Here is a 26,867-nt window from a genome sequence, read left to right on the forward strand (position 1 = left end):
GGGTCCCTAAACACACTGGAGCAGGACTGGGGGGGGGCATAAGCAAGGGGGGGTTGTAGGATGAAGGGGAAGTAGCTGAAAAAATCACTTTACTCTACTCTTAGCATTATTTAGCTGGGTAGCACCCACTATGTTTAAATACAACACATTCTAATATTTTAGATGTACCTGTAAAAAGTGTGCCAGTACCATGTTCATATACATATCCTCTTCCTCCCGGCCACTTCCCATAAAACAAAGATGCTCTCCACCAGCTATTGAGCCAGATTCAATAGACTGTTTCTGTGCTTCTAACAAAGACTTCACAGACTGAGCAAATTCTGATGGGTTCTGGAGCATCTGTGAAGAAAATCAAAGAACACATGCGTGGACTGAAAAGAGACTAAAAATCACTCGAAAACAAATGGGTATATTTAAGCATTAAGACACCAAGAGCATCTGCAGTCCAATTTAATTAGTTTTATAAGTAGTGCATGTATCACATTTTTCTATATAGACTAGCCTGTGTTTAGGAAAATTTAACTGTGCAAAGGTTCTTAGAACATATGTTATTATTGAATATTACTGAATATGTATATTACTGAAAATTGTATACCCAATGTATCAGCTGCCTGGGGGTTTCACTGTTTGTGTTTTGGTAGTTGGCAAAAAATAAAATTATAAAAAAAGAACGTAGAGTCTAAAACATGGCCAAAATGGACCTCATAAATCAAAAGCAGAAATGTCCATACCCTTCCAAGACCATTTAAAACAAAAATAAAGGCGGATAATTTTACGAAATTTATTTGAGTCCTTGACTTGAAGGCCAAGAAGTAAGGGAACCAGGTGTGTGAACATTTACTAAGGCATCTCTTCAGGGAAGCAAATAGTGTTTTTAAAGGGTTACTGCAAATATCCTCATCACCATCTACTACTATCAGGCATCGAAGTTGTGAAGAAGTGGAGGAAGGCACCTCAAAGCTGCAAAAAGTCACAGAGGACTTCTACTTCCCACTTGTGAGTTGATTGTGCCACTTTCACTCCCACAATTTGTGTTTTACTCCCAGGTAAGGAGCAGAATACAAGAGTGATGTTTCGTAAGTAAACATTGTATCATTGAAAGTGTGCGAACTGTGTTGTGGCACTTCAAGATTAACACATTAAGTATGCCATAGACAAAAAGCTAATACAGTGGAACTTGGTTGTTGAACGTAATCCTTTCCTGAAGACCGTTCGACAACCAAAAACGCTCAACAACCAAGGCACAATTGCCAATCGGCAAAATCCATTGCAAAAATGGAGAAGAAATGGAGAAACGCGCCTTGGAAGCTGTTTGACTTCCGAAAATCATTCAAAAATGGAAGCATTCACTTCCGGGTTGTCGGTGTTTGGGTTCCTATTTGTTCAGCTTCCAAAGCATTTGACAACCGAGGTTCTACTGTACTTCAGTACCATGGACTAAACAACTTGTACTATAATGAGTCTTTATGGGGGCTCATGTAAGCTACTAAGGAGGGCTTTGCAGCCACTTTGCTCTGAAGAGGTTAGCAAGGAGGGAGCTTAGATACAGCTTGGATTTAGATGACATACTAAGCCAAAACCTGGATCAGTTCAGTGCAGCATGGGAGTGCAAAAGACCAAGGAGCAACAAAGCAGTTCCAAGTCTGGCCCACCGGGATGAGCAAATGAAACATCTGTCGTTCTGCAACACAGTTAACACCCTGGAAATCATTTCATTTAGGAACTGAATAATTATCACTTTACTGTAACTGTTACTTTATTGTTATCGCCTGTTAAATCTATTATGTATTTAGGAAAGTTATTTGCTTGCTATACATTGGAACACTTCTTAAGATATTGTAACTAAATGTTGATGATGGCTCCTGAGATCATCAGTGTTTGGATACAACTGGCTGCCATTTTGAATCAAAATGGTGGGTCGAACCTTTCAAAAACAGCACTGATTTTAACTACGTACTCATTTCAAAATGGCACTGATTTTTTCTTGTTTCTTAGAATTCCTGAGCAGCGAATTAAAAATTGGTGGAGATCATGTCTATCCTTAAAAACAAATTGCATTTTAGGAAAATATTCAGGCAAGAGATATGAAGACTCTAAATACTAGAGGAGCTGTTTACAAACAAAATCCTTCGAAAGAAGCTCACTTCTACAGTTTGGTAGTATAAACCAGGCATCTTGAAACAAGAATTCGTAGAACTAAGATTCTGAGCACTCTTGGATTCCACCCTTCTTTTTTAATGTAAGGAAATGAAAAAGCAAGCATATTAAGCATCTAGAATGTATGCTTACCAAGTCTGAATCTAAATGAAAGGCAGTTGATAAATGGCCAGCATTGTACTGTTCTGCAGGACGACAATCCACCACAAAGAACCTTACTCCTTCCTGAAATAAGAACATTTTATTCATTTAGTTCAAAAAGTATACAGTAGTACCTCAGGTTAGAGACACTTCAGGTTACAGACGCTTCAGGTTATAGACTCTGCTAACCCAGAAATAGTACCTGAGGTTAAGAACCTTGCTTCAGGATGAGAACAGAAATTGCACAGCAGCGGCGTGGCGGCAGCGGGAGGCCCCATTAGCTAAAGTGGTGCCTCAGATTAAGAAAAGCTTCAGGTTAAGAACGGACATCCAGAACGAATTAAGTACTAAACCTGAGGTACCACTGTATTCTTAGGGCAATGTGCACTAAGGTACACATGTAAGAGGCTCATTTATTTTGCAAGTGATTCATGTTTTTATGCAACTGCATTGCTTATACTTTCTGGATGTCCCAGAATCATATTATAAAGAAGTTGTGTTCCATGTTATCTATCAAGCACTGCTAGGAGTTGTTTCTCTCCCCCCCCCCCCCCGTGTATTTCTTATTAGTAAAAAAAAATGGTGTAGTGCAAAAAAAATTTTTATTCTGAAAGTGTGGCACAGAGAAAAAGAGTTTGAGAACCACTGTAACAGAAGATCAGATTAGTAATGGTGTGACTGGGCTCAAATTCCCACTTGGTCAGAAATTTACTGCGTGACCTTGGGAGGTCACTATTACTTAATGCAACTAACTTAAAAGGTTGTTTTGAGGAAAAAATGGCAGGGGAAGAAGAGAACTATGTATAAGGTAAAAGGTAAAGGTTCCCTGGACAGTTAAGTCCAGTCAAAGGCAACTCTGGGGTTGCGGCGCTCATCTCGCTTTCAGGCCGAGGGAGCCAGCATTTGTCCGCAGACAGCTTTCCAGGTCATGTGACCAGCATGACTAAACAGCTTCTGGTGCAACAGAACACCATGACAGAAGTCAGAGAGCACAAAAATGTTGTTTACCTTCCCACCACAGTGGTACCTATTTATCTACTTGCACTGGTGTGCTTTTGAACTGCTAGGTTGGCAGGAACTGGGGCAGAGCAACAGGGGCTCACTCCGTCACGGGGATTTGAACCACTTCTGATCGGCAAGCCCAAGAGGCTCAGTGGTTTAGACCACAACACTACCCTAGAACTATGCATATGCCACCTTGAACTCTTTGGGTGTGAGACGTATAAAGTAGCAATCTTTAAAAGGCAACAAATAAAGGGGATGTCACTGCAGTGTAGAAAAGCAATAGCTATTTGGAAAATATGAGAAGGAAACAGTAATTTTTTCCACACACACACTAGTAGGACTCAATGAAATTAGCAGGCAACAAGTCTGAAACAAATAAAACAGCATATCCATACACAAACAGCCACTGTCTTGTGCTATTCTATAGCTGTGCTGAAGGGCAGGATCACTGGCTGGGTTCCCAAGATGTACTTAGTCTCATGGCCAATGGAATTTTTTTAACTTGTTTCCTTTGAATAGTAGACAGAGACAGATAAACCTACAAATACTGCTGTGTGATGATATATCATATACTCCTTTTGTACTTTCCAGTAAAACTATACTTAACTCCTCTTGGGCTCATGAAACTAGTTTAACAATTCGTTGGACTCTAGCCAATGACCAGGGAAACAGCTCTGTTTTTGGAGCTCCCAGGAGGTAGAAACTCTGATAGCTACGTTAAGTTATTTCCTTCATTTAACTTCATTTAGGGGAAAACAGTTTCAGACTTACTGACCCCTTGCAGTTGATTAGCTTGAAGAATCTCTGATACAGAAACTGCTAAGCACAAAGCTTGGCTCAAGTCTGAATCGTCGTCTTTGAGACCCAGCAAGCTGCTGCCAAACAAAGTGTGGTTGTCCTGTAATTGTAAGAGAGAACACTAGTTATGGCCAACATTAAGGCTATGTGCTAAATAAAGACACCAAACCAAGATCTAGGCGGTGTCCTATTTGTGACCCTCATAAAACTCAACTATGTACTCGCACAATTCAGAAAGAGTTTAAAAAGAGATGCAAATGCACATCTTCAAGTGCAGTTTCACACTATTACGGGGACTCTGTGCATACTGCTGTTTTGGCTCTCATTTTGTCAAACAGAAGATCTCTCATAAGCTCTTCCTCCTGATCAGTGTGTCAAAATACCCTTCAAAAATCATGTCCAACAGCTGATACACATGGTTTATTGGTTACATTTTTGGAAACAAATTCCTGTGTCTCCATAGACAGATAATAGGTATGACCCACTAAAGCCTAAAGCATGACCCTCTCTCCCCCCTCATACCCACCAGCATAGGCAGAGCTACTGCAACTGTAAATGACCTGTGGCACTTCCCTGTTCCTGGCAACTAGATTTTGCATCAGCCTTTGTCAAACAATATTCCAAGATCAGCAAGCACTACAGAGAGTTTTTCCAGCTACTGCCATGAAAATGGTAGTATAGGTTCTATACTAGGCGCAGAGTAGATGTACTCAAAGCTCATATCACACTTGCTAGTGGTGGCTTTTACTTTTTTGAATTATGATGGGAAAAACTCTTCATCATGCATCTGATTTGTGTCTCAGGAAATCCAGTATTCTAAAACAGGCTCAGGATTTCACAAGCCTACTGAAAGTCAAAAAGAACATGCTAGCAATTCAGTCTTTAAACTGATCTGCATATGTAACCATGAACATTTCCATTATCTGCTTTTGTAGATAATCATCCCAAGGGTTCTATTTTGGAAAAGAATTGTAGGAAATATTTTATTATTTATTAGCCAATTATGGAAATAAAATGAAAGGAATGAACCCCTAATTATACAAAGTCCAATTTATTTTCTGATTTCTATTCAGATTCCTGTCTACATTTACCCCCCAAAAAGCTGTTTTACAATAATATTATGACAGTTAAAAATAATGCCATAAAAAATATAGAATAAAATGTGATCATATTATATGTAGCTTTACATTTATTTCCCCGAGCCTTAAGACAGCATTTCTACCCCCAGAAGTGTGTAGCAAGTGGAAAATAATATAATGTTCAACTGCATTTTGCTCCTGCGACACGAAACTGAATGAAGCATACTTGAATAATGCTGTTTTGGAATAAGTGCCAACTTACATAACTGAAAATCAATGCTTTTCAAAGCCATTTGAATGTTGGCACAAGCCGCTCCAGGACTTGTTCCAAACAGTGATAAACTGCTGTAGTATCCAAAATGGTTTCGCAGCTACTGTTTCAAAAAGAAAAAGCTGCATCCCCAGAAAGGCCGGGCTTGATTAAGTGCCAAGGTCCAAAACAAATTTGTTGCAACCGGTTAAGCAGTAGGAAAGTATCCTGAAATCACTTCTGGGAACATTGTACTGTATATAAAGTTGAGGCGACACGTGAGACCGAAGGCTTGGCATTATTATTATTGGAATGACTCAGTGAATGAACAAAAAATTAATACGACAATGCAAGCTTCTAATATCTACCCTTTACCTAGTTCACCCTATAAATTTGCATGTCATCTGTGGCAGGCACTATGCAGTGACTCTGAATACAAGCAAAGGGAGGAAAAGATACGCGAGGTAGTTTTCCTCTTCTTCCCTAAATGGCAGCTGCTGCAAAGGCAAATGATGAGGAAGGCAGGGAAGTGGGAGAAGGCAAATCCAATATATTTTGTGGACCCAAACCTTAACCAGGCAACCAGCTTTTCACTCTCAGGGGAGCAATAAACTTATTCACCACCACATGTTCTGTTTCCTCCTGTTCCTGGTGGGAAAGGTGCTTGAGGTTTAAGAGCCAATGGGAAGGAGACAAGGAAATTTGCTATGCCACCACCTGTCATGTAGTTGCATAGGCGCCGACTCCATGGGGCCTGAGGGGGCCCGAGCCCCCTCAAAAATTTGTTTGGGGGGGCTCCGCCCCCCAATAATTTAAGAAAATTATTACCGTAAATTTCGCTCTATAACACACAGATTTTTTCTCCTAAAAAGTAAGGGGAAATGTCTGTGCGTGTTATTGAGCGAATGTGTGGTCCCTGGAGCTGACTCGCCAGAGCGCAGGGGCAAAAATAGGCAAAAATCAGGCAAAAATAAGATAGGGCGGGCGGAGGGAAGGCGGAAGCTGCTGCTTTCCTGCATTCTGCCTCAGGGTCTTACTGCCCACCCGCTTCTGTTGCTGCGTTTGCTCAAACTCAACAAAGAGCAGGGAAATCCCTGCCCTCCTGGCAAGCAGAGGGTTAAGGAAAGGATCGAGTCCTTCCTTCTAATTCTTTCCTAGTCACACTGCGTGCAGGCTCCAGCCCACCACCTCCTCCTCTCCGTGCTCTAGGGACTCGCAGGCAGCCGAAAAACATGCAGGTGGGAGAGAGAGAGAGAGGGCTGGCTTGGGGGGGGGGACTTTTGCCTTCCTTTCCTCCCCCCCAGCCCGTTAAACTCCTCCCCTGCATTCTTAGCCAGCTGCTTCTCCGCACACCCCTCTTGTGCTTCTTGTCCCTTCTGTGTTTTTCCTTCCCTCCCCATTTAAAACGTGGTGACAAAGCACGGATCCACATGGATCCTCAGGATTTTTGCATTGGGTCACCCCAAATTCACCATCAGATCACATTACATGTCCATGGCTACAGTCTGTACCAAAAAAAACACGCACCCACTGTTGCCTGGGGCTGCAATGGTGCAAAAACGTGGTTACAAAGCATGGATCCACAGGCTCTTTGCACTGGGTCACCCCAAATTCACCATCAGATAACACAGCATGCCCATGGCTACAGCCTGCACCAAAAAAATCACGCACCCACTGTGGCCTGGGGCCACAATGGTGCAAAAACGTGGTTACAAAGTACGGATCCACATGGATCCTCAGGATCTTTGCACTGGGTCACCCCAAATTCACCATCAGATAACACAGCATGTCCATGGCTACAGCCTGCACCAAAAAATCACGCACCCACTGTGGCCTGGGGCCACAATGGTGCAAAAACGTGGTTACAAAGCACGGATCCACATGGATCCTCAGGATTTTTGCATTGGGTCACCCCAAATTCACCATCAGATCACATAGCATGTTCATGGCTACATCTTGCACCAAAAAAATCACGCACCCACTGTTGCCTAGGGTCACAGTGGTGCAAAAACGTGGTTACAAAGCATGGATCCTCAGGATTTTTGCATTGGGTCACCCCAAATTCACCATCAGATCACATAGCATGTCCATGGCTACATCTTGCACCCAAAAAAAATCACGCACCCACTGTTGCCTAGGGTCACAGTGGTGCAAAAACGTGGTTACAAAGCACGGATCCACATGGATCCTCAGGATTTTTGCATTGGGTCACCCCAAATTCACCATCAGATCACATAGCATGTCCATGGCTACATCTTGCACCAAAAAAATCACGCACCCACTGTTGCCTAGGGTCACAGTGGTGCAAAAACGTGGTTACAAAGCATGGATCCACATGGATCCTCAGGATTTTTGCATTGGGCTACTCCAAACTCACTGTCAGATATTAAAAATCTTTATAAAATAGAGAATTAAATACATACAGAATGTTAAATTTTCAGTTTCGAAATATTAGTACTAGTTTAGCACTGTATTTCTATATTACTATAGTACTGTATTAGTTATTTTCAAATACTTAAATATTTTTAGGGTGTAAGACCCAATTAAAGCCCGTTATTTACATACAGTATTACAGTATTTACATACAGTATTAGGCATACTGTATTAACTTTATTAACTGTATTAAAGCATTAACTTTGAGATATTATTTTTATTTAATGAACCCTCAGCCTTATTCAAAGTAAGCTTAAATTAGCTATTTCACTTATTAATCAAAGTGCTATTACTGTGTGACAGCAATATTTTATGTTTTATTCTTTTAATGATAGTTTAGGATTTATTTAAATATCATTTCAGTCTTTTCAGAGCTATATATTCACTGCTCTGTAATAGTCTATAAGCATAATTGTTACTGTAAATTAAATTAGCTTTTTACGAAAATACCGTGCGTGTTTATGTTTTGTTTCTTTTTTCAAAGCCAAAAAGTGTTTCAGTTTCCCGGAGTGTGGAGTTATAGAGAGTCGAGTTTTCGGGGTTCTAATGTTGATCATATGACTCTAAAATACTTTTAAAAAACTTTAAAACTCACTAATTTTCATCTAAAATTTAGAAAACTTCCCGGGGCAGGACCCCGGTATGGGCCCCCCCAATATTTTTTATAAGTCGGCGCCCCTGTGTAGTTGCCTGTGTATCCTTACACCTGCATACAGAGAAGCTGGGTTGTAGTCTCAGCCTTCTGTGATGCTCAAAGTAACATTTGGGCTGATAAAAATATAAGCTAAAAAAGAAAAAAGAGGCACTGCAGCACAAGAATGCAGGCACCCATATTTGATCTAGACTTTTTTTTGATAGAGAATACTGTACATAACCCAAACTGTTCAACTGTCTCAGGCTCACCACTTCTACATATCATAAAATCAGGCCTGGGAGCGCTTGCTTGATTCCGATGTGATGGTGCCATGCAGAATACCCTTTGGGAAACATCCTAAGTGCTTGTCAATTACCTTTCTGAAGGAAGCTGGAGTTTTGCTACAATAATACTGTGCCAAGGAGAAAAGGTCTTCTATATCTTCTACTTCCAAACTGGCAGGGGATTTTTCTAGGAATTCTGAAACACAGGACAGGGAAATTAGGGTTTGGGGCATTTAAAAACAAAACATTAAAATTTGTGTTTGCCAGAAGTAGAATATATTTTATTTATTTTTTTAAAAACCAGAAGAATTACTCAGGCCAACATACAAAACAAAAAAAAAATTCCTTCCAGTAGCACCTTAAAGACCAACTAAGTTAGTTCTTGGTATGAGCTTTTCTTCAGATACGTGCATGCACACGAAAGCTCATACCAAGAACTAACTTAGTTGGTCTTTAAGGTGCTACTGGAAGGAATTGAAGAAGTGTGCATGCACACGAAAGCTCATACCAAGAACTAACTTAGTTGGTCTTTAAGGTGCTACTGGAAGGAATTGAAGAAGTGTGCATGCACACGAAAGCTCATACCAAGAACTAACTTAGTTGGTCTTTAAGGTGCTACTGGAAGGAATTGAAGAAGTGTGCATGCACACGAAAGCTCATACCAAGAACTAACTTAGTTGGTCTTTAAGGTGCTACTGGAAGGAATTTTTTTTGTTTTGACTATGGCAGACCAACACGGCTACCTATCTGTATCAGGCCAACATGTTTGCAGCTGAACCTCTTTTAGACACTCAAACGCTTTTTGGTTAAAGAGCTCAAATATTTTCTATTTCACTACTTCTATGGCAGTCAGCTTCATCACAAATGGCACGTGTCATAGGTGTGGGAGGAGACTCCCAAGTCCCACGGTAATAAAGGAGCACATCCTGGCTGCCTGAGCAACCATGACAATGTTCATTTCCATTTGTCCACCAAAGTCAGAAATGACAGAGCAGTGCATCCCTTAAATCCTGTACAAAGCCACATACTTTCCCAACATCCAAACCACAAATTTTGCTGGTGTGCAAAATTTCAAACACTAAATGAGAAGAGGTCTCATTTGTCTGCTGCCTTCACAAACAACTGTTCTACATTTTTAAAAAAGAGAAATATGCCATCTTGTAGATCCACAGAAGAATATTTCAGATTCTCCAGATAAATGCAGGTGTGCAAGGAGCCATTAATCATAGCATACAGCGAACCAAGTCAAATATAGGTTCATCTGAGTACGGCAGAACTGACAAAGTAGGCAGGGGGAGCACACAAGCCTGCCCTGTATATTATGTCACACTGCAATCTGAAGTTCAAAACATCTGGAAGGAACTTTTATTAGGTTTTTTTTTAATGACCTAGCAGGAGGAGAGGGGAGATGGTGTGGATGCTCAAAGCTGCTGTAGCCTTCTTCACATAATGCTAAACCATAGTTTAGCTTTGCATCTGATCTGGCCCCAAAAGAACTAGGCTCATCTTTTTAAGAACCAACTCTTTTAATAGGTGAAAGTTAAGGGCCAGCTTAATTCTTCCATATCAATGGGGTTTCCAAGCACCTAACCTTAGCAATATAGTGCCTAAGGATTTATTTTTTTCTGCAGCTGCAGCAGCATTGGAATGGCAGGACTTACTCATGACATCTTCTTTGTCATCTGACTCTGGTGCTAAGATGAATTCTCTGGAAAGAGGCAAAAGCGGAGATAAGGCGTAAGCACACAAAGTAGAGACAAGTCTAAGTGGCCAACTAATTTGTTGCTGTGTATTAACTATATACTCACTTTGCATTAACAAGGATGATAAGCATTAGGAAATAAATGAAGAATGGATCTGCTAGCTGTAGGTATCCGTCCCATATTGCACGAGTGACTTCATGAGAACAGTAGCTTGAAAACAGGCATCCAAGCTGGAAAATTGAAGGAATGAATGGAAAGTCAAGCATGTTTGTAGTAGCATCATTATGTTCACAAACTACCTGGAGGGAGGGGGAATAATTAATACTCCAAAATCCAAAACCCTTGGGGTGCCTTTCAACTCTACAGTTCTATGATTCCACGTACTTAGAAGTAAGTCCCCATGATTTCAAGGGACTCTTCTAATAAGAGTAAGGACTAAGGCTACACACACCTATCTTGGAGAAAGTATCGCTGAACTTAATTCAGAGTAAACTTGGGACTTACTTCAAAGTAAACTTGCACGGAATCATGTTGCACGTATCCTAAAACTTCAGCTATGTTTGTATTAAAAGGCAGTTTTACACATTTCCTGTGAATCCTGATCAGTTTTAAATATACTGCAGTGTCATAGCTTCCCAAACACCATTGAGGCTTCCTTAGCAAAAATCTGAATGCCAGTAAAACTCTGCAACCAAATATTTGGAAATAGCAGATGCATAGTAGTGTGTGTCTAAAGTGAACACAGTGTAGCTTCTACATTACAAATAATCACCCTAGTCTTCTTGGGAATTACAAATCTGTCAGAAGATTGGATTTTGCAACAAAGAGGAACCTCAATTTCTTTGGCTATTACAATAATAATAATGTACCATAAGTGTTTACAGTTACTGCTTTGCTTATTAAAATGCCAATCTTTGAGCATGGGATTCATTTTTAGAGACACATTTGTGCCCTATCTGCTAAGCGGACATCAGAATATTATAATGCCTAGCAGCTAAATTTAATACAATAAGGTCCCCTCACAGATTATACATGCCTTTTTTGTTTGTTTAAGCTTCCTTATTTAGCAAATGATACTTTAAAAAATTACTACAGAAGTATGCTTTTCATTATGTTTCCCTACTTTCACTTTATTACCCAGTTGAGTGCATATGAGTCTGGGGTCATCTTTTTGGTGTCAAGAAAAGAGCACAGCTCTGGCTCATGGTACTGGAGGAGCAGCCGGAAGAGATGAAATGGTCTCCCTTTCAGGAAGCAGTCCCTAAAAAGAAGAATAGCAAGAGTGCTCATGAAACAGAAGCACAATTATTCTTATTGCACACAACTTTCTATTCTTAAACAAAATGAACAGGGCATTAAAATTGAAGTCATAGACACCTGTGACAATAAAAATATCAGGCTCAGTTTGTAACTTTGTTTCATACACACATGACAATGGAAAACACCGTCTATCAATCCACAGCAGAAAATTATTCCATTCTTTGAAAACAGCTAGCAAAGCCTCTGTCCAGGAAAAGAGTGGGTGGGTTTTTGGGGAAGACGGCAAACAACATTTAAAACTAGAGTGCCCATGAATATATTTTTTCTTTACCTGGGGATGTACTTATTCATGATAGCATAGAAGCAGTTGTATAAGTCACTTCGTGGAAGTCGAAGATGCACCAATGGCTTAAGTAGATATGTCCAACTAAGGCTAGAACTGTATTTGACATTACGAGATTTACAATAGAAGGTAATCACAGATTCAATATCCAAAAGTAATACTGACTTCTCCTCCTCGGGCACTGACAGCTGATCTGAAAACAGACAAATATCAAACAAAACCATGTTGAAAATGTGTCATTTATCACTTGATTCACTGGTGGTACCTATCATGCTGGGATCACTCTCAGAAACCGGGAATGTCATAGAGAGCAAGAGAGGGCACTTCATACACAGCTGCTATAGTGCTGTACCAACACAACAAGGCAACCAAGATCTAATAAGTCCCTTGAGTGCACCAATACTGCTGATACACCCACTCTGCTACTTTCCCCTTCTAACTTGCACCTCTAAAATTGCATCTGATAATCCTCCATAATACGTGACAACATTAAGGAGTATTTTTTTTTATGGGTGTGGATGCAAAGGAAGAGCTGGAAAGCCTCAGTGTACCTGTGGAAGCTCATGAATGGCCCTTTGGGTTCTGTCTCATTGTTATAATGCACAGCAGCTCTCCCTGAATAGAGAGAAAGACATTGTTGCACTAGGCTGCTTGATTATGCACTCAGCTGCTCATTTGACAGCAGACATAAGTCATCTCACATGAGAAATCAACTGGCAAATTGCCCTGTGAATGCTAAAATTCTACTGTTGCACGTTGTTTGAAAGTCCTCTGAGAAGGGGGCTTTAGACTGCAAGGTGAGCGACTGCAGAATTCATTCATTCACCTTTTTTAGGGACAGAGGCTGCTTTTTCAGTTCTACAAAAAGCAACTGCTGATAAGTAAACATTTATCTAAGTGATAATGGCTTTTATTCATTGAGACAGACAGACAGACACATATAATTTATACCTCGGGCTTTTTGTAAAAATAACACTCTCAGGACAAAAACAAGTTAAATAAAATAATAAGGCAACAACAATATTTTAAAAGGCCAATATTTTTAAAAGGGCTAGGAAAATGAAGACATCTAGAAAGCCCGCCAATCCATTTAGCCATCTGATTACTGCACGAAATAAAATGTATTAGCAGGGTCATTAAGCTAATGACGGCATTAATATACTTTTCAGAAATAATCCATAGAAGAGGCTGGCGAGACTACCAACATATTTCAGCTAGACTTTACTGAAGTAATTCTGAGTTGCACTCCACAGGTCTTAGATAGGACAGGAAGGTCTTAGACAGGACAGGAAGGTAATTCTTATGGAGAGAATAAAGTGTTCAGAAGGGTTTCAGCCCAGCAATTTAATCTTATTTCAGACTTACCAACCAGTTCTTGACAATCTTTGTGAATCAGTGTCTGTTCCGGCAGATCTAGACAGCCATCCCATGATGCCAAACTGTCTCCTTTACCTGCAACATTCAGTGCAATCTAAAAACACATACAAGAGAGGGTGGAAAACCTTCAGTATGTTTCAATCTACACAAGATACAATTCTTAAGCCTGAATTATTTAAAATTATTCAAGAAAAACATTTTAAAATGCAAATGTAGGAAGCTTTTAAAATTATCTCTTTATAACTTTCAGCATTCTTGAATAATAAACTTCCTTAATGTTTATGTTTAATACAAAGTAACCATTCTAGATCAGACTTGGTGGTTATTTATTCTATTAATGCAAAAAACCATGAAACAATGTTATTCTGTAGCACCTTAGAAACCAAGTAAGTTTGTTCTGGGTATAAGCTTTTGTGTGCATGCACACTTCAGATACATGAAAGCTTATACCCAGAACAAACTTACTTACTTACTCTAAGGTGATACTGGACAATATATACGTGTGTGTGTGTGTGTGTATACATATATACATATATGCTTTCGTATATATATGTGTGTGTGTGTGTGTGTGTGTGTGTGTATATATATATATATATATATATATATAAAATGTGTCAAACCAACATGGCTACCTACCTGAATCTAGAACAATGTTATTCTGTGCACCTAAATAGCCAAAGCTCACATCCTACTTGTTCTGGTCAAATTAAGGGCCTGGCCACACACTATAAACTAGAGATGTGGAAACTTCTTAAGCCCGAGGGACATGTTCTCTTCCAGGCAACCTTCTGAGGGCCACATACCAGAAGCAGGCAAGGCCAGAAGCAAAATTGGGCAGAGAAACAAATGTCACTTTTACCTCTGTACAGTAGTACAAAGGCTAATTGTGGAGTAACTAGCCAGACATGCCATCACCCGGACAAGCAAGAGGTATTGTCAGAGTTAGAGAACACATTCCAGCCTACTGGACTGTCAAACTCTTTCTGTATCTGTTTATAATACAAAAGTGAAACAAAATTTTCCTGGGGTGTAAAGTAAGGGGTGGGCCTGATAGAGAGGCTTGGTTGGAGGGCTGAATTTGACTCCTGAGCCTGAAGCTTCCCCGCCCTGTTATTTTCAGAAACATGTAACAGTACCCCAATTCCCTTTTTGAAACAAAGAAGACCATTTCAGGATATGGGTGACTGGGACCTGAGAAAAAATGGGGGAATGAGATGCCGGACCCTTTCCCAAATGGCTATTTCTTTGCTTCAGGCACAGTTTCCCAGCTACTTTCCCTCCCTGTAAGATTCAAGAGGTGTTTGTCCTTTCAAACATGCATTTGGGACCCCCATGGAAAGCCTTTTGAGGAAGAAATCAAGAAACTGCAAGCTGGGAAAGGAGCAAATGTCTTGTTCCTGCAATGCTTCTCCCCGTCCAACAGCACCCTCTGAAGTGACTTCTCCATCTGTGATATGGCCACTAACATACACTTTTGCTTATTATGTGCAGTGAGGCCATAAAAAAGATGCTGGAGGATATTTCATTTTGCATTTACAACATGAATGCGGATGTTTTAAACAAACGATGCCATAAAGTTAACTTTTATTGTTGCACTTTCTTGTAAAAAAGAAGCAATTATTGGATTTTAAAACACATACACACACCAAGTATGAACCAAAATACAACTGAGACTGTTAGTTTTATAATGATAACATTTATGAGGTGAAGGGCCCCCTCTAAGTGGTTCCTGTCTCTTTTGAAAGAGACCAAGAACTCAAGACAAATTACTACCTCTCAAAAAAAGGCCTTACCTTCCAGACCTTGGCTCTTAGGTCATCAGGCAAAGGTCTCCCTTGAATTATGTTTCGGACTGTTTCAAGATCACAACCACCTTCTTCTAGAGCTTCTGCAAGGTCATTCTCCCTGGAAAAGTTGTCTTAAATAAGATTACGTGAATTTAAAGCACCTCAACATGTTCATCTCTTAGTACAGGCTTAATTATTATTTCTTATTACCCCAAAGTGACGTGCAAAGTATTTCCCACAAAGCTTTAAAAAAAACCAGTTAAAAACACCCCCACACCCCTGATGTACTTAAAACCAATATGAAGTGGGCACTTGTTGCTTAATGGTGGGGGGGAGAGATGCAGAGATGTATCACACAGTGGTTTAGCAAGCTGTTCTGGGAAGTGTCTCCCCCCTCAGAAGAGGGGCTTAGTACTAGCTGTGAGGGAATAAGTGAGATGGTGGGTGAGGTGAAAAGGGATGGAGACAGGGTTTGGTCAAGTATTGGGGGAAGGGTTAGGGTTGGCAAAGGACAGGCAAGGCTGACAAGCAGAGTAAGAAGAGGTAACAGCCCCTAGTAATTTGCCTATAAATAGAAGTATGCATGATTCAAGTTGCATCTCATTTGAAATGAAGCACCGTAGATATTATATTCATCCTTCTGAAAATGAGACATGCTTTAGATTATATTTTAATAATCTGCCTTGCGGGTATGGGCATGTGCCAAAAGGGGTGGTGGAAAGAGATTAAAGAAACACTGAAATATTTATGGCACAAATCTTAACTGGTTTGATCCAGAGTTAAGCATGTAACTAGGCTGGTAGAAGCCAACTACCTCATTTCTCTGCCCCATGTCAGTCAACCCAGGCTCCTGAAAATGCTCCGCCAAGGGTTGGAAGACTCTCCTGAATAGTACTGAGTATATGAGGGACGCGGGTGGCACTGTGGGTAAAACCTCAGCGCCTAGGACTTGCCGATCGCTTGGTCGGCGGTTCGAATCCCCACGGCAGGGTGAGCTCCCGTCGTTCGGTCCCAGTTCCTGCCCACCTAGCAGTTCGAAAGCACCCCTAAGTGCAAGTAGATAAATAGGTACCGCTTTATAGCAGGAAGGTAAACGGCGTTTCCGTGTGCTGCACTGGTGCTGGCTCACCAGAGCAGTTTCATCACGCTGGCCACGTGACCCGAAAGTGTCTTCGGACAGCGCTGGCTCCTGGCCTCTTAAGTAAGATGAGCGCGCAACCCTAGAGTCGGACATGACTGGCCCATACGGGCAGGGGTACCTTTACCTTTACCTTTTTACTGAGTATATAGCACAGCAGCTGAGAGAGAAGAAAGAATCCATGAAAACTGGCAGCTTCTGTAAGCTGGAACTCCCTTCTTGGAAAGCACCTCCACCCAAATTTCCCTTTTCTATAGCCTCAGGAACTACTACTTACCTTTAAAAAGTGGGGAGGGGGAGTTCTGCCTCTGGGGAGCCACCAATGGGGGCAAAAGTTTAACAGCACAGAAAAGAGGGTTCCTGAGTGCTAATACCTTCTGGTGATGGCAGCAACCCAAAGGGATAAGAGGCCCCTTTTATAGGTATGAAGAGGGCCTTTCTCCCCATTTTTATATCCCACTGCAGCCTGCCTATGGAGACGAAACTGCCCCCCCCACTCATAGGCAGAGAATGGGACAACCTACACACACACACACACACCAGTGTGTGTGTGTGCGTGTGTGTGCGTGTGTGTGTGTGTGTGTGTGAGAGAGAGAGAGAGAGAGAGAGAGAGAGAGAGAGAGAGAGGTCTATATCTGTGCTGTATGTGTGGCAAGTATGAGTGCATGTGTGTACACATGTATGTGTGACTGTGTACACACGTAATGCATATGGCCCTCAACACAACCCTTGAGCTGAAAAAGTTTAGAAATTAACAGTGCTTTTCATAGACCCTTAGTGGTAAAACGGCTGTTCTCAAAATAATATTGATTTGTCAAGATGTAATGAAATGGGGGTGAAAAAAGCAAGAAAAGAAGAGCTCCGGGGGTGATTTTATAAGTTAGTATATACTATACTGTACTATATCATGCTAACATAAACTGTACTATCTTGCTGTTGGGAGAAGGCAATGGTTCCCCTGCTGTTCTTATTCAGCAGTGTATGAACTTATTATTATTGCTTGCTAAGCCAAACTAGGATCTCTTTCATCTTTTAATTATTTCACTATAATGAACACCTGTTTTGGAACAACTCATTGATCAGCCAGCTGGAACCTTGGAAACTTAATCTCCTCCTAGGCTGCTGAAGCGCTTATTCATATACTCCTCAGAGATGTACTGGTAATGATGCTTTTATCTCTCCTCTCTTAATAATAGTTACTCATTGCTTCTGCCTATATTCTCAAGAGAGTCCTGTTATAAAAACACTGCATGAATTCTGAGAACCTATGTTCTATGTATTTCCTCCAGTAACGCATGTGTTAAGAGCAAAGCAGCCAGTTCAACAAGTTATACGCTGACTTTGATGTGCCAGCGCATTTGGTCTCCTTCGGCTCACACCCAGAACTTCCTTGCCAATCACCTTTTCCCAAAGCCCAGGCAAATAGCTCTTCTGTTAGGGTCAACCCTCAAAAAGCAGCCCTTCGCTTTACGGTGCCTTCCATAATTTAAGACTGCCAATGAAACTACAGTATTATTTGGAAATTATTACCTTCAAATGTGAAAAACTTGATTGAGTCTTGGAAAATTCTCACAGAATTTACCGTAGTTAGTTCCATTGTACTAATAACCACATTTTAACAACAATAAGGAAGCTCAGACACATTCTTAACTACCACTGGAAATTCCCTCAACTACAGTCTGATGGTGGTTGGAGCGTAACCACCTCTTCCATTTCATCATGTCTGCCTTATTCAGTTCTCCGTCCTGCATTCCTCATGGCCACCGCAAATGTTTCTCCCATGTGAGCCTGATTCGTGTGCGTAAAAGAGGAACTTCCACAACCCTCCATTCTACTACATGTGCGCTTTGTGTTGCTCTCTGCTGGACTATCATCAATTATTATTGTAAAGATCCATGTGTTTGAGGAAGAAAATGAGACCATGCAGATTGCTTCTGTTCAAAATTCCAACTAGCCAGCCATGTTCTGTTCTGTGATACTCAGTTACATTCCCCCCCCCTCCAGTTTTCAAATTTTTTTGCTCCAACTATTAGTCAGTATTCTATGCCCACTGAACTTACACAAAAGTGAATCCAGCTTTTCTGCGTAGCTAGTTTAGCATAGTGGCTAAGAGCCCAAGTTACAAATGAAAAGGTCCCTGGTTTGAAACTTGTCTCCACTGTGACCTCATAAAGTGGCCACTGTGCCGCAGTCTTAATCTTCCCATCTGCAATATGGGGATTAATAATACTGACTTACTTTACAGTGTTGTTGTAAGTATTGCTTTACACATTTGAAAGTGCTATACAAATGTCAAGTATTGTTGTTGTTGTTGTTGTTGTTGTTGTTGTTGCTGTTTTTCTTTTTTAAAAAAAGCCAGGCAGCAGGCACGGGTCTCAAACTGCTGGAAGCGATTGGGGGATCCAAGCAATGTATTGGTCAATGGAAACACTGGGCTAAGCTGGCTCCAAGTATTGTTGTTGTTATCATTATGCAGTACAGTGGTACCTCAGGTTAAGTACTTAATTTGTTCCGGAGGTCCGTTCTTAACCTGAAATTTTTCTTAACCTGAAGCACCACTTTAGCTAATAGGGCCTCCCGCTGCTGCCGCACCGCCAGAGCACGATTTCTGTTCTCATCCTGAAGCAAAGTTCTTAACCCGAGGTTCTATTTCTGGGTTAGTGGAGTCTGTAACCTGCAGCGTATGTAACCCGAGGTACCACTGTAGTTTGATATTCTATGAATGAGTGTTTTACTTTTAAAACTGTACTATTGTGAGACTCCTTATTCCTGCATATTTCCAGTAATTTAATGGAATTCCAAAGGAAGGAGTTGAATATTGTATGGGGAGGGCCAGGGAAATGTTGCACATAAAAGCTGCATTCTAACACTTTTAATACCCTTTTCACTAACAGTTTCACAATGATTTTCTTCTGCTTTTTACATCTTATTTCCCAACTCTTCTTGACATAATTTCTCATTTAAAAAATAATTGTTAAATACCCATTTCGTGTTTTATCTGTTTAGCGAAGGGACAGGGAGTAAGAAAAATAGGCATGATTCTATTCCAAATTACCAGAACAACACTAGTGCATGAGATAATGCTAGCAGGCTACTGTCCAAACAGAATTCTCTACATGACTGGCCACATTAAGGCAAAATGCACAGTACGTATGATTTTTAGAGAGCTAGTTACTACTTTAAGCAAAATGGACCAAGCCCATTTGTTACACTTGAAAAAAGTCGGCTCCTAACCCTTAAAAAGCTGCTACTGGAGTCTAGACATTTTAATTCCCTCCAGTCCATGCAGGGTAGGTTCCTAAAAATCTTACCCTGGCTCATTTAAAAAAAAGGAAGCACTTCATTTTGATTCCCTGAAACGGAAAGATTCAAAAACTCTGCCACAGTCACTCTCTCAGACTACATGGAAACTCAAGTACATTTTCTGAAACATGAACATGAGCTAAAATTTCCAAAGTGTTTTTGACAATTGGTAGTATTCATATCAGGTACTCTTTGTCTTTATAACAATGAGGATGTTGCCTAAGACCTCCCACAATGGATCAATACATTCCCCAAAACACATATTGCTAGAAATTTGGTGACAACCATGAATTCTGGCATGTGCCTAGAATATAAAATTTCTGGATTCTAGCAGAGATCCTTATATTCTTTTGGGGTTGCATGTATATGAAGAACTTAAGAGCTCCAAGAAGTCTATCTCCAGGAAGTCACAATTGCAGGACCATAACAGACAAGTTCAATCCTGGAGGTGACCCTAGAATAAAAGAATTTGTATGCTAGTGCTTAGCCCTGACTTTCATTAGCGCCATTAGTTTTTGCACCTTCTACCCAATACTTCTCTCTGAACCACACTTATCCAATGTACTTCTGTGTTTGTTAAAAAGTAAGCAGAAAAGACTGTAAAGACCTTCCAACATCACAATGCCCTTTGGAATTCTCCAGCAGTCTTTGCTTACGTTATAACCTCCAAACTCATTTGCTCATCATCATATCACACAGTACACCTATTTCTTGTCTCATCCATCTAGTACAAACTTTTCCACAGTAAAGTTACAACTTGTAGGCTTTATCTCAGAATGCGCTTGACAATGTTATAAACAAGTGGCAACATGCTTAATATTGCTGAGTAAGAGATACTAATAACTAAGTGCATCATTTACATTGTGACATGACAAATGTTTAATAAATAACAGACCCCATTCAACCTCCCTGCAAACTTTGTCCAAATAAATCAGAATGAATGTTCATTAAACAGGTTGACTAGAAGCAATCTGTGATAAGTGAAGTTTGAGGTCTGCTCAAACATGGAGTGCTACTCTAATTCAGTATATGGCTGCACATTAAATCTTTTTGAACCCAGACTGGAATTTGGAAGCAATCCCATTATAAAGAAAGTTGGACTCTCCATTTGTGACATAAAGCAAAACAAAAGGTCCAGTATTTAAGTCTAAAAATTAACTTTTTAGATAGAAACTCCTTGAAACAGCCACACACTAGAAATCATAAAGGAGAGTAATCATGCACCAAATTTAGCCAACTTGAATATTCTGACACCAGTGGATAGTGAACCTGACATGGGGTAAATTTTCCCATACCTAAAGAAATCTAGAAGAACAGATAATTTGGCGTTAATTACTGTAAGCTACATTGTATATGTAGCTTACAGTAATTAACGCCAAATTAATTAAAGCGAAGACTGTTTATGCACAGGCAAAAGATGCACCAAATATATAAGTCACAATCATTCAGTGAAAGGACAAAACTAAAGATCATTTTTATGTATACTATCCAATCAGGTGAGACCAGATTCTATTCATAACAACAGCAAGGTGTGGATGTGTATTCTCTAAGGCTCTAATCGAAGTAAACAAGCAACCAGTCATGCTGCAGAGTATAAGTTCTGTGGAATGTCCTCCTGTCAGATGTCAAGGAAATAAACTACTATCTGACTTTTAGAAGGCATCTGAAGGGAAGTTTTTAATGTTTGATGTTTTAATTTGTTGGAAGCCGCCCAGAGTGGCTGGGGCAACCTAGTCAGATGGGTGCCATATAGATAATAACTTATTATAATTACAATTATTATTACTCAGAAACTGGGTCAGCTGAATTTAGAGGGCGTTACTACTATGATAATATGGGAAAGATCCAAGTATATTAGTATCATAGCAGTTTTGTAGAAAGTAAAAGTTTGAACAAAAGTCCACTCCAAATTAAAGTTAGAAAAGATGAACTCGCTTAGACAGTTTCCTGAAACTGAGTTGAAAACTGCCAAGAACATGAATTCAGATTTTAAAACAACTGACACCACAGTAACTAAAATGAAAATACGTTAGGCACACACATTGGGCTGGATCATACAGACCCAATAAAAATTAAGTCAGGCATGTCTTTAGTGTGAACCCTTAAGAAATGCCATGCTGAATGAGACGGAGATCCGGCTAACTTTGCATTATTCTAGTCACACCAGCAGCCAGCCAGAAGCGTGTGAGATGCTCACAGGCAAATCATCCAGTAACTGGAGCCTCTGCATAGGGAGCGCCGTTCAGCCACAGTTACTAGTGGGGAACAGCAGTCATGATAAACAGTAGCAAACCGGGGTCGGGGAGGAGAGTCCAAGGTGCTCAGCTGTAAACCTCGCCGGGTGGACCTTGATCCAGCTCAGCTCTCAGCCCAAACTGAACCACAGGGCTGCTGAGGTGGTGTGCAGGAAGCTGCTTGAAAGAAGGGCGTTCCGGATAACCCAATGCTGTAATAGCCCCGATCCCAGATCCAGATCCCCCCCGCCCCCCTTGAGAAATGCCTCCTTGTTTCGAAGGATCCTGGGTTGAAGGGGTGGGGTGGGGATGGATCCCAGCCTTGGCTTTAAGCCCAACTTGACAGCTCGTCCTCCTCCTCCATCGGGAGCGAGCAGGGGCAAGCCGAGAGGAATGGGGGGCTGCGGGTGCGGAGAGCCCTGCCTGCTCCCTCCAGACACCGGCCCTTGCGGAGGGAAGAGGCAGAAGGGACCTGGAGTCGGTCGGCCAGGGGGCTTCGGGCTGGGGCTGCCCAGAGCCTACAGGCATTCCGGGCGGGGCAGTTTCTGTGACGAGAGGCGGCGAAGGTGGGAAAAGCGACCCCCGCCCGCCTCCGGAGAACTCCATTAACCGATGGATTGTCCAACTCACCAGCTTCTCGGTGGGAGCGCTTCCTCCGCTCCCGCCATAGCTGTTGACGTGCCCCACCACCGAAGCCGTAAAGCGCGGCCGACATTGCCAAGGTTTTCTGTCGCAACCCCTCCTCCTTGCGACACGGCTGCCGTAAAGCGAAGCATTCGCGCATAGACTTACGGTAAAGGAACTGGCGCACAGCCTTTAGGTTACGAGTCCCCTTTGCAAGCTCTTTCCCCACCCCGCTTTTCGTTCGGGTGTTTGGTTTTGTCCCTGGACAGAAGTGTTTGTGTTTCCCCATAAGGGAAAAAATATATTTATGGAGGTATCCATTATTTTATTTATTCATTGTATTTCATTCAAATGAATCCCAAAGTAGCTTACAAGCAATAAACAAGTATGATAGAACACAATACAGAACACCACACATCATCCGGCATAAATAATGTATATAATGATATAATATAAAAAATAAATAATGTAGTATAATTAACATCGTAAGCGAAACGATTGCAACCTATAAAGCATTGCTAGCAAAGCAACAACTAGATATCACAATTAGAGCAAAAGTCATATTACACGATTATCCAATCAATGCACCATCTATTAGTGATGTTGTGAGAAGGATGCACCCCCAAAATGTGGCCACTGGTGCTTTCAAAAGGGGACTGACTTTTGCATTGTAAACGGCTTGTCGCGATACTGTATTGCAAATGGTTCTCCAGCAATAGGGCTGGTGTGAGTGAGAGAGAAAAACCAACATGATTTTTCCAAGGAAGGCTAAATCTGAATTAAACGTGGGGTGGCACTTTGACGTCAAGCGGCCGCTACGGGAAAAAAAAACCAACCCCTTGAATATGCGAGGAGCACTGATCCCACCATAAACTCCTCTCTAGAGGGCCCTTTTATGAGCCCTTTGCAAGATTACCGCTCCCGGACCAGCACCCCGCGGACAAACGCCCGCATCCTAAAGCCGCTTATTCACAAGCGAAGCACGCGGAGGCGGAGCGACGACCACGCGGCTCCGGAGTAAGGCTTCCTCCTCTTCCCGAGGGCGGCGCCGCGCTCGTTGCTCGGGACGCCTGCGGAGGCCCCGTCCCACACCCGCCTCTCGGGGCGGACCTCCAGCCGGCGGCTTCCTCCGCTCCTCCCCCTTCTCAGCCCTTGGTGGGAGCGGCGTGGCCTCCGGAGGACCTGCAGCATGGGGGACACCCTAGACGAGCCCTGGTGGGAACCACGTGAAGGCAGCGGCAGCAGTCCAGGTACCGAGCAGTGACTGAGGAAGTCCAAAAGCAAAAGCCTTCCTTTGCCTCAGACTTTCTTTTGGCCGTCTTAGAGTTTGGTTGGCCGCCTGTCGTGGATGTTTCAGTTCAGATTCCTGCATTGCAGGGGGTTCGGCTAGATGACCCTCTCGGTCTAGGGTCTCTTCCAACTCTCTGACTTTCCTTTCTCGCTCGCTCTCCTCTACATATTTTGTCTCCACTTGGGCAAAGCAACTCAAATCTTCGCTTTCCAGCCCCAACCTCTGATTTATTGCGCTCTCTTCACTTCTAGAGTTTTCCTCCTGGTGAGATGTGGGCCAGATTTACGCATAAGCTAAACAAGCTATATCTTAGGGCCCCAGTCTCTTGGGCCCCCCAAAAAATTAAAGGAAAAAAACTGAATGTACATTTCCAAAATATAAGATAAAAAACAAAATAAAACCTACATACAGCAGCAGTGTTTAATGTTGTGTAGGCTCCTATTTGTTATGTGCAAATGGCTTTAGATACCTATTAGGTCCATAAATTACCATATAGCATATATTCAACACAAAAAACAGCAACAATTTGTTGTTGACACAGGACAGCTGGACATATAAAGGGCCTCATTACCTTCAGTAGCTTAGGGCCTCATCAAACTTAAATCCACTGCTGTTTTGCTAGAGCAGGCATCCCCAAACTCAGCCTCCAGATGTTTTGGGACTACAACTCCCATCATTCCTAGCTAACAGGACCCAGTGGTCAGGGATGATGGGAACTGCAGTCCCAAAACATCTGGAGGCTGAGTTTGGGGGTGCCTGTGCTAGAGTTTTCCTCCCGGTGAGATGTGGGGCGTTAGGATAATGGCCCCAAACCAATAAAATGCATTTTAAGAACAAATGAATAAACAGTGTTAAACTGCCTGCTAGGTTTCTGACTGGGATTTGTTCTTCAGCTGAGCTGAGGAGGGACTTGTCTCCCTTCAGCTCCTTTAGGAAAAGAGCTTGGGCGCACTGCATTTTTTGAAACCAATTTGGCTTCCAACTAGCCTGTGAAACAGGTGGCGCGAATGAAAAGCCGAAGTGACCTTTCAGGAGGAGTGAAACTGGAAGCAGATCCCCTTATAAAAAGGCCTTGAAGCTTTAAGGGTTTAAGGACTGCTGCTTATGAGGGGGATAAATATAAAAGGGGGTGGAGGGTACAGTTCTCAGGGGTCTATGGCTGCCCCCTTTCTTGGGTTTCATTCTGGAGACTTGGTTGATGGAATTGTGTAGGAATCCTGTGAAAGAATGAGTATGTAAAATGTGTACGTGTGATTGGGCATATATGTAACGTTTGCATGGTGAACATGCATACCCATCACCTGCATCTAATCTCTGGCCTTTGGTTACATAAATATATGCCTAATATATTGAAGAGGGTCTTCTTGACGTAACAAAAGACCAGGGTTCTCACTTATGAAGACAGAGAAGGGATATATACATTACAAAAAGAAATCTAAGGTTTGTGGGTTTGAGCCCCACGTTGGGCAAAAGATTCCTGCATGGCCAGGGGTTTTGTAGTCCCTTTGTGATCCCTTCCAGCTCTACAGTTTGGTGAGTCTATGAACCATATATAAATATATATTGGTCTTATACTTCTTCGGCTGTTTTTCATTCTGTGAAACAGGGGTCGGCAACCACAAGCGGCCCATGGGGGTCGTTTAACCGGCCCACGAGCTACCCCCAAGCCGAGCCACCCGCTCAGCAAGTCCCCATGCGCTGCGCTAAACTGGCGCAGTACGGGGACTCGCTTCTGTGGCACCAGAAATAGTGTCTGCGCATGCGGCAACGCTGGAAATTGCATCTACGCAGACACTGGAAATCGCACGCTTGTTCGATCCAACCCACAGAAGGATCTCTGCTGGAATGAACTGGCCCAGGCGAGGTAAACCTTGCTGACCCCTGCTGCAAAATATCTGGAGTATTGTAGCTTGGTGATGGTCCTGAGTGTTTTTTGCTACCATATGCCAGATGTCTTCCTTCCTCCAACCACAGTTCCCATTTTTTTTCTGAGGAGACAAATAACTGTGAAAACTATTAGAGCATGTTGTGTAGCTATAGCCAGAGAGTGCTTTTTGACAATTTGAATGCTGCCCTCTAGCGTTCCTCACTTAAGGCCTTTCTGTATAACCAGTTTTGGGTGGACTACACTATAATGTTCTGTTATTGCTGGAGAGAGGGTGAGCTTCCTGGGATGGTTCAAAACGAGCCTTCTGCAAAAGAGTTAATTTGTGCCTGAATTATGGTCAGTTTTATTCCAAACTCCGTCATGCTCCTGAGCTTGGTACCATGATGAGTGTAATGGAGTCTGGAGGCTTCTCCATATTGGCATCTCCAAGGGAGTTCACAGTAGCACCTTGGGCCTAAGATTCTATGGGAAACTTCCTTACTGTCCTGCCAACTGTATTAGGGTGTCAGGATCCATAGCAACTCCATCTCCTATAGATGGTTGCACCTAGGATACCTGCGGCCTGGTTTTTTTTATTACAGTACTCACCATTATGGAGTACTGTCACTTTTTTTGTACTGCAGCTTATGGCAGCCATTTTGTGCTGGCACCCATGGCACCATTATCAATATATGGTGTACCTCATTTTTTACCCCAAAATCCAAACTTCAGCACAATTACTAGTTATTACATAAATAATACCCCCCCACCCCGTTTCTTGCCATGTGCCATTTTCCCAAAGTTGTATTTCTCTTACAGGGCTGTGTAATAAATTGCATTTTTTGTGTGGTGGCACGTACACTTTGGAACTCCCTGTCTATTGACATCAGCCAGGTGCCTTCGCTGAAGTTTTCTGCTCCTGCGTAAAACATTTTTGTTTAGGCAGGCGTATCCAGACATTTGTAGAAGTTACATGTGTTTTAGTCTGCTTTTTGGTTTGTTCTTGATTTTAATTAGCTGTTGAAAGTTTTGAAATACCCGTTTTTAATGGTCTTATATTGATGATGTATTTTTTTTGTAAACTGTTTTAAGGTTTTATTGCGATCAAGTGGTATATAATTTTTGTTAAACAAGCAACGTGTGTCATTTTATAAGCTTA

The 26,867-nt window shown here is 41.8% G+C and overlaps 2 protein-coding genes across 4 annotated transcripts in view; one reads left to right on the plus strand and one right to left on the minus strand.

Annotated features, from left to right (window-relative positions):
- Window positions 1–22,725, minus strand: part of TBC1D23 (TBC1 domain family member 23) — a 35,805-nt gene extending 13,080 nt beyond the window's left edge. For 2 of the 3 annotated variants that reach the window (XM_081908458.1, XM_081908456.1), the window contains exons 1-11: window positions 22,557–22,725; window positions 15,258–15,382; window positions 13,453–13,558; window positions 12,076–12,280; window positions 11,622–11,745; window positions 10,590–10,714; window positions 10,443–10,489; window positions 8,874–8,977; window positions 4,079–4,201; window positions 2,290–2,382; window positions 169–339 (exon numbers count right to left, since the gene is read on the minus strand). In XM_081908458.1, the coding sequence (XP_081764584.1) occupies window positions 169–339; window positions 2,290–2,382; window positions 4,079–4,201; window positions 8,874–8,977; window positions 10,443–10,489; window positions 10,590–10,714; window positions 11,622–11,745; window positions 12,076–12,280; window positions 13,453–13,558; window positions 15,258–15,382; window positions 22,557–22,710 (1,377 nt within the window). In that variant the 5' untranslated portion in view covers window positions 22,711–22,725. The remainder of the gene's footprint in view (window positions 1–168; window positions 340–2,289; window positions 2,383–4,078; window positions 4,202–8,873; window positions 8,978–10,442; window positions 10,490–10,589; window positions 10,715–11,621; window positions 11,746–12,075; window positions 12,281–13,452; window positions 13,559–15,257; window positions 15,383–22,556) is intronic. The other variant, XM_081908457.1, reaches the window with a different exon arrangement.
- Window positions 22,726–23,668: 943 nt separating this feature from the next.
- CMSS1 (cms1 ribosomal small subunit homolog) overlaps window positions 23,669–26,867 on the plus strand; it is a 174,613-nt gene continuing 171,414 nt past the window's right edge. The window contains exon 1 of the mRNA XM_081908562.1: window positions 23,669–23,800. Coding sequence (XP_081764688.1) covers window positions 23,740–23,800 — 61 coding nt within the window. The 5' untranslated portion in view covers window positions 23,669–23,739. The remainder of the gene's footprint in view (window positions 23,801–26,867) is intronic.

Source organism: Podarcis melisellensis (assembly GCF_964234715.1).
Source record: "Podarcis melisellensis genome assembly, chromosome: 4".
Classification (NCBI taxonomy): Eukaryota; Metazoa; Chordata; class Lepidosauria; order Squamata; family Lacertidae; genus Podarcis; species Podarcis melisellensis.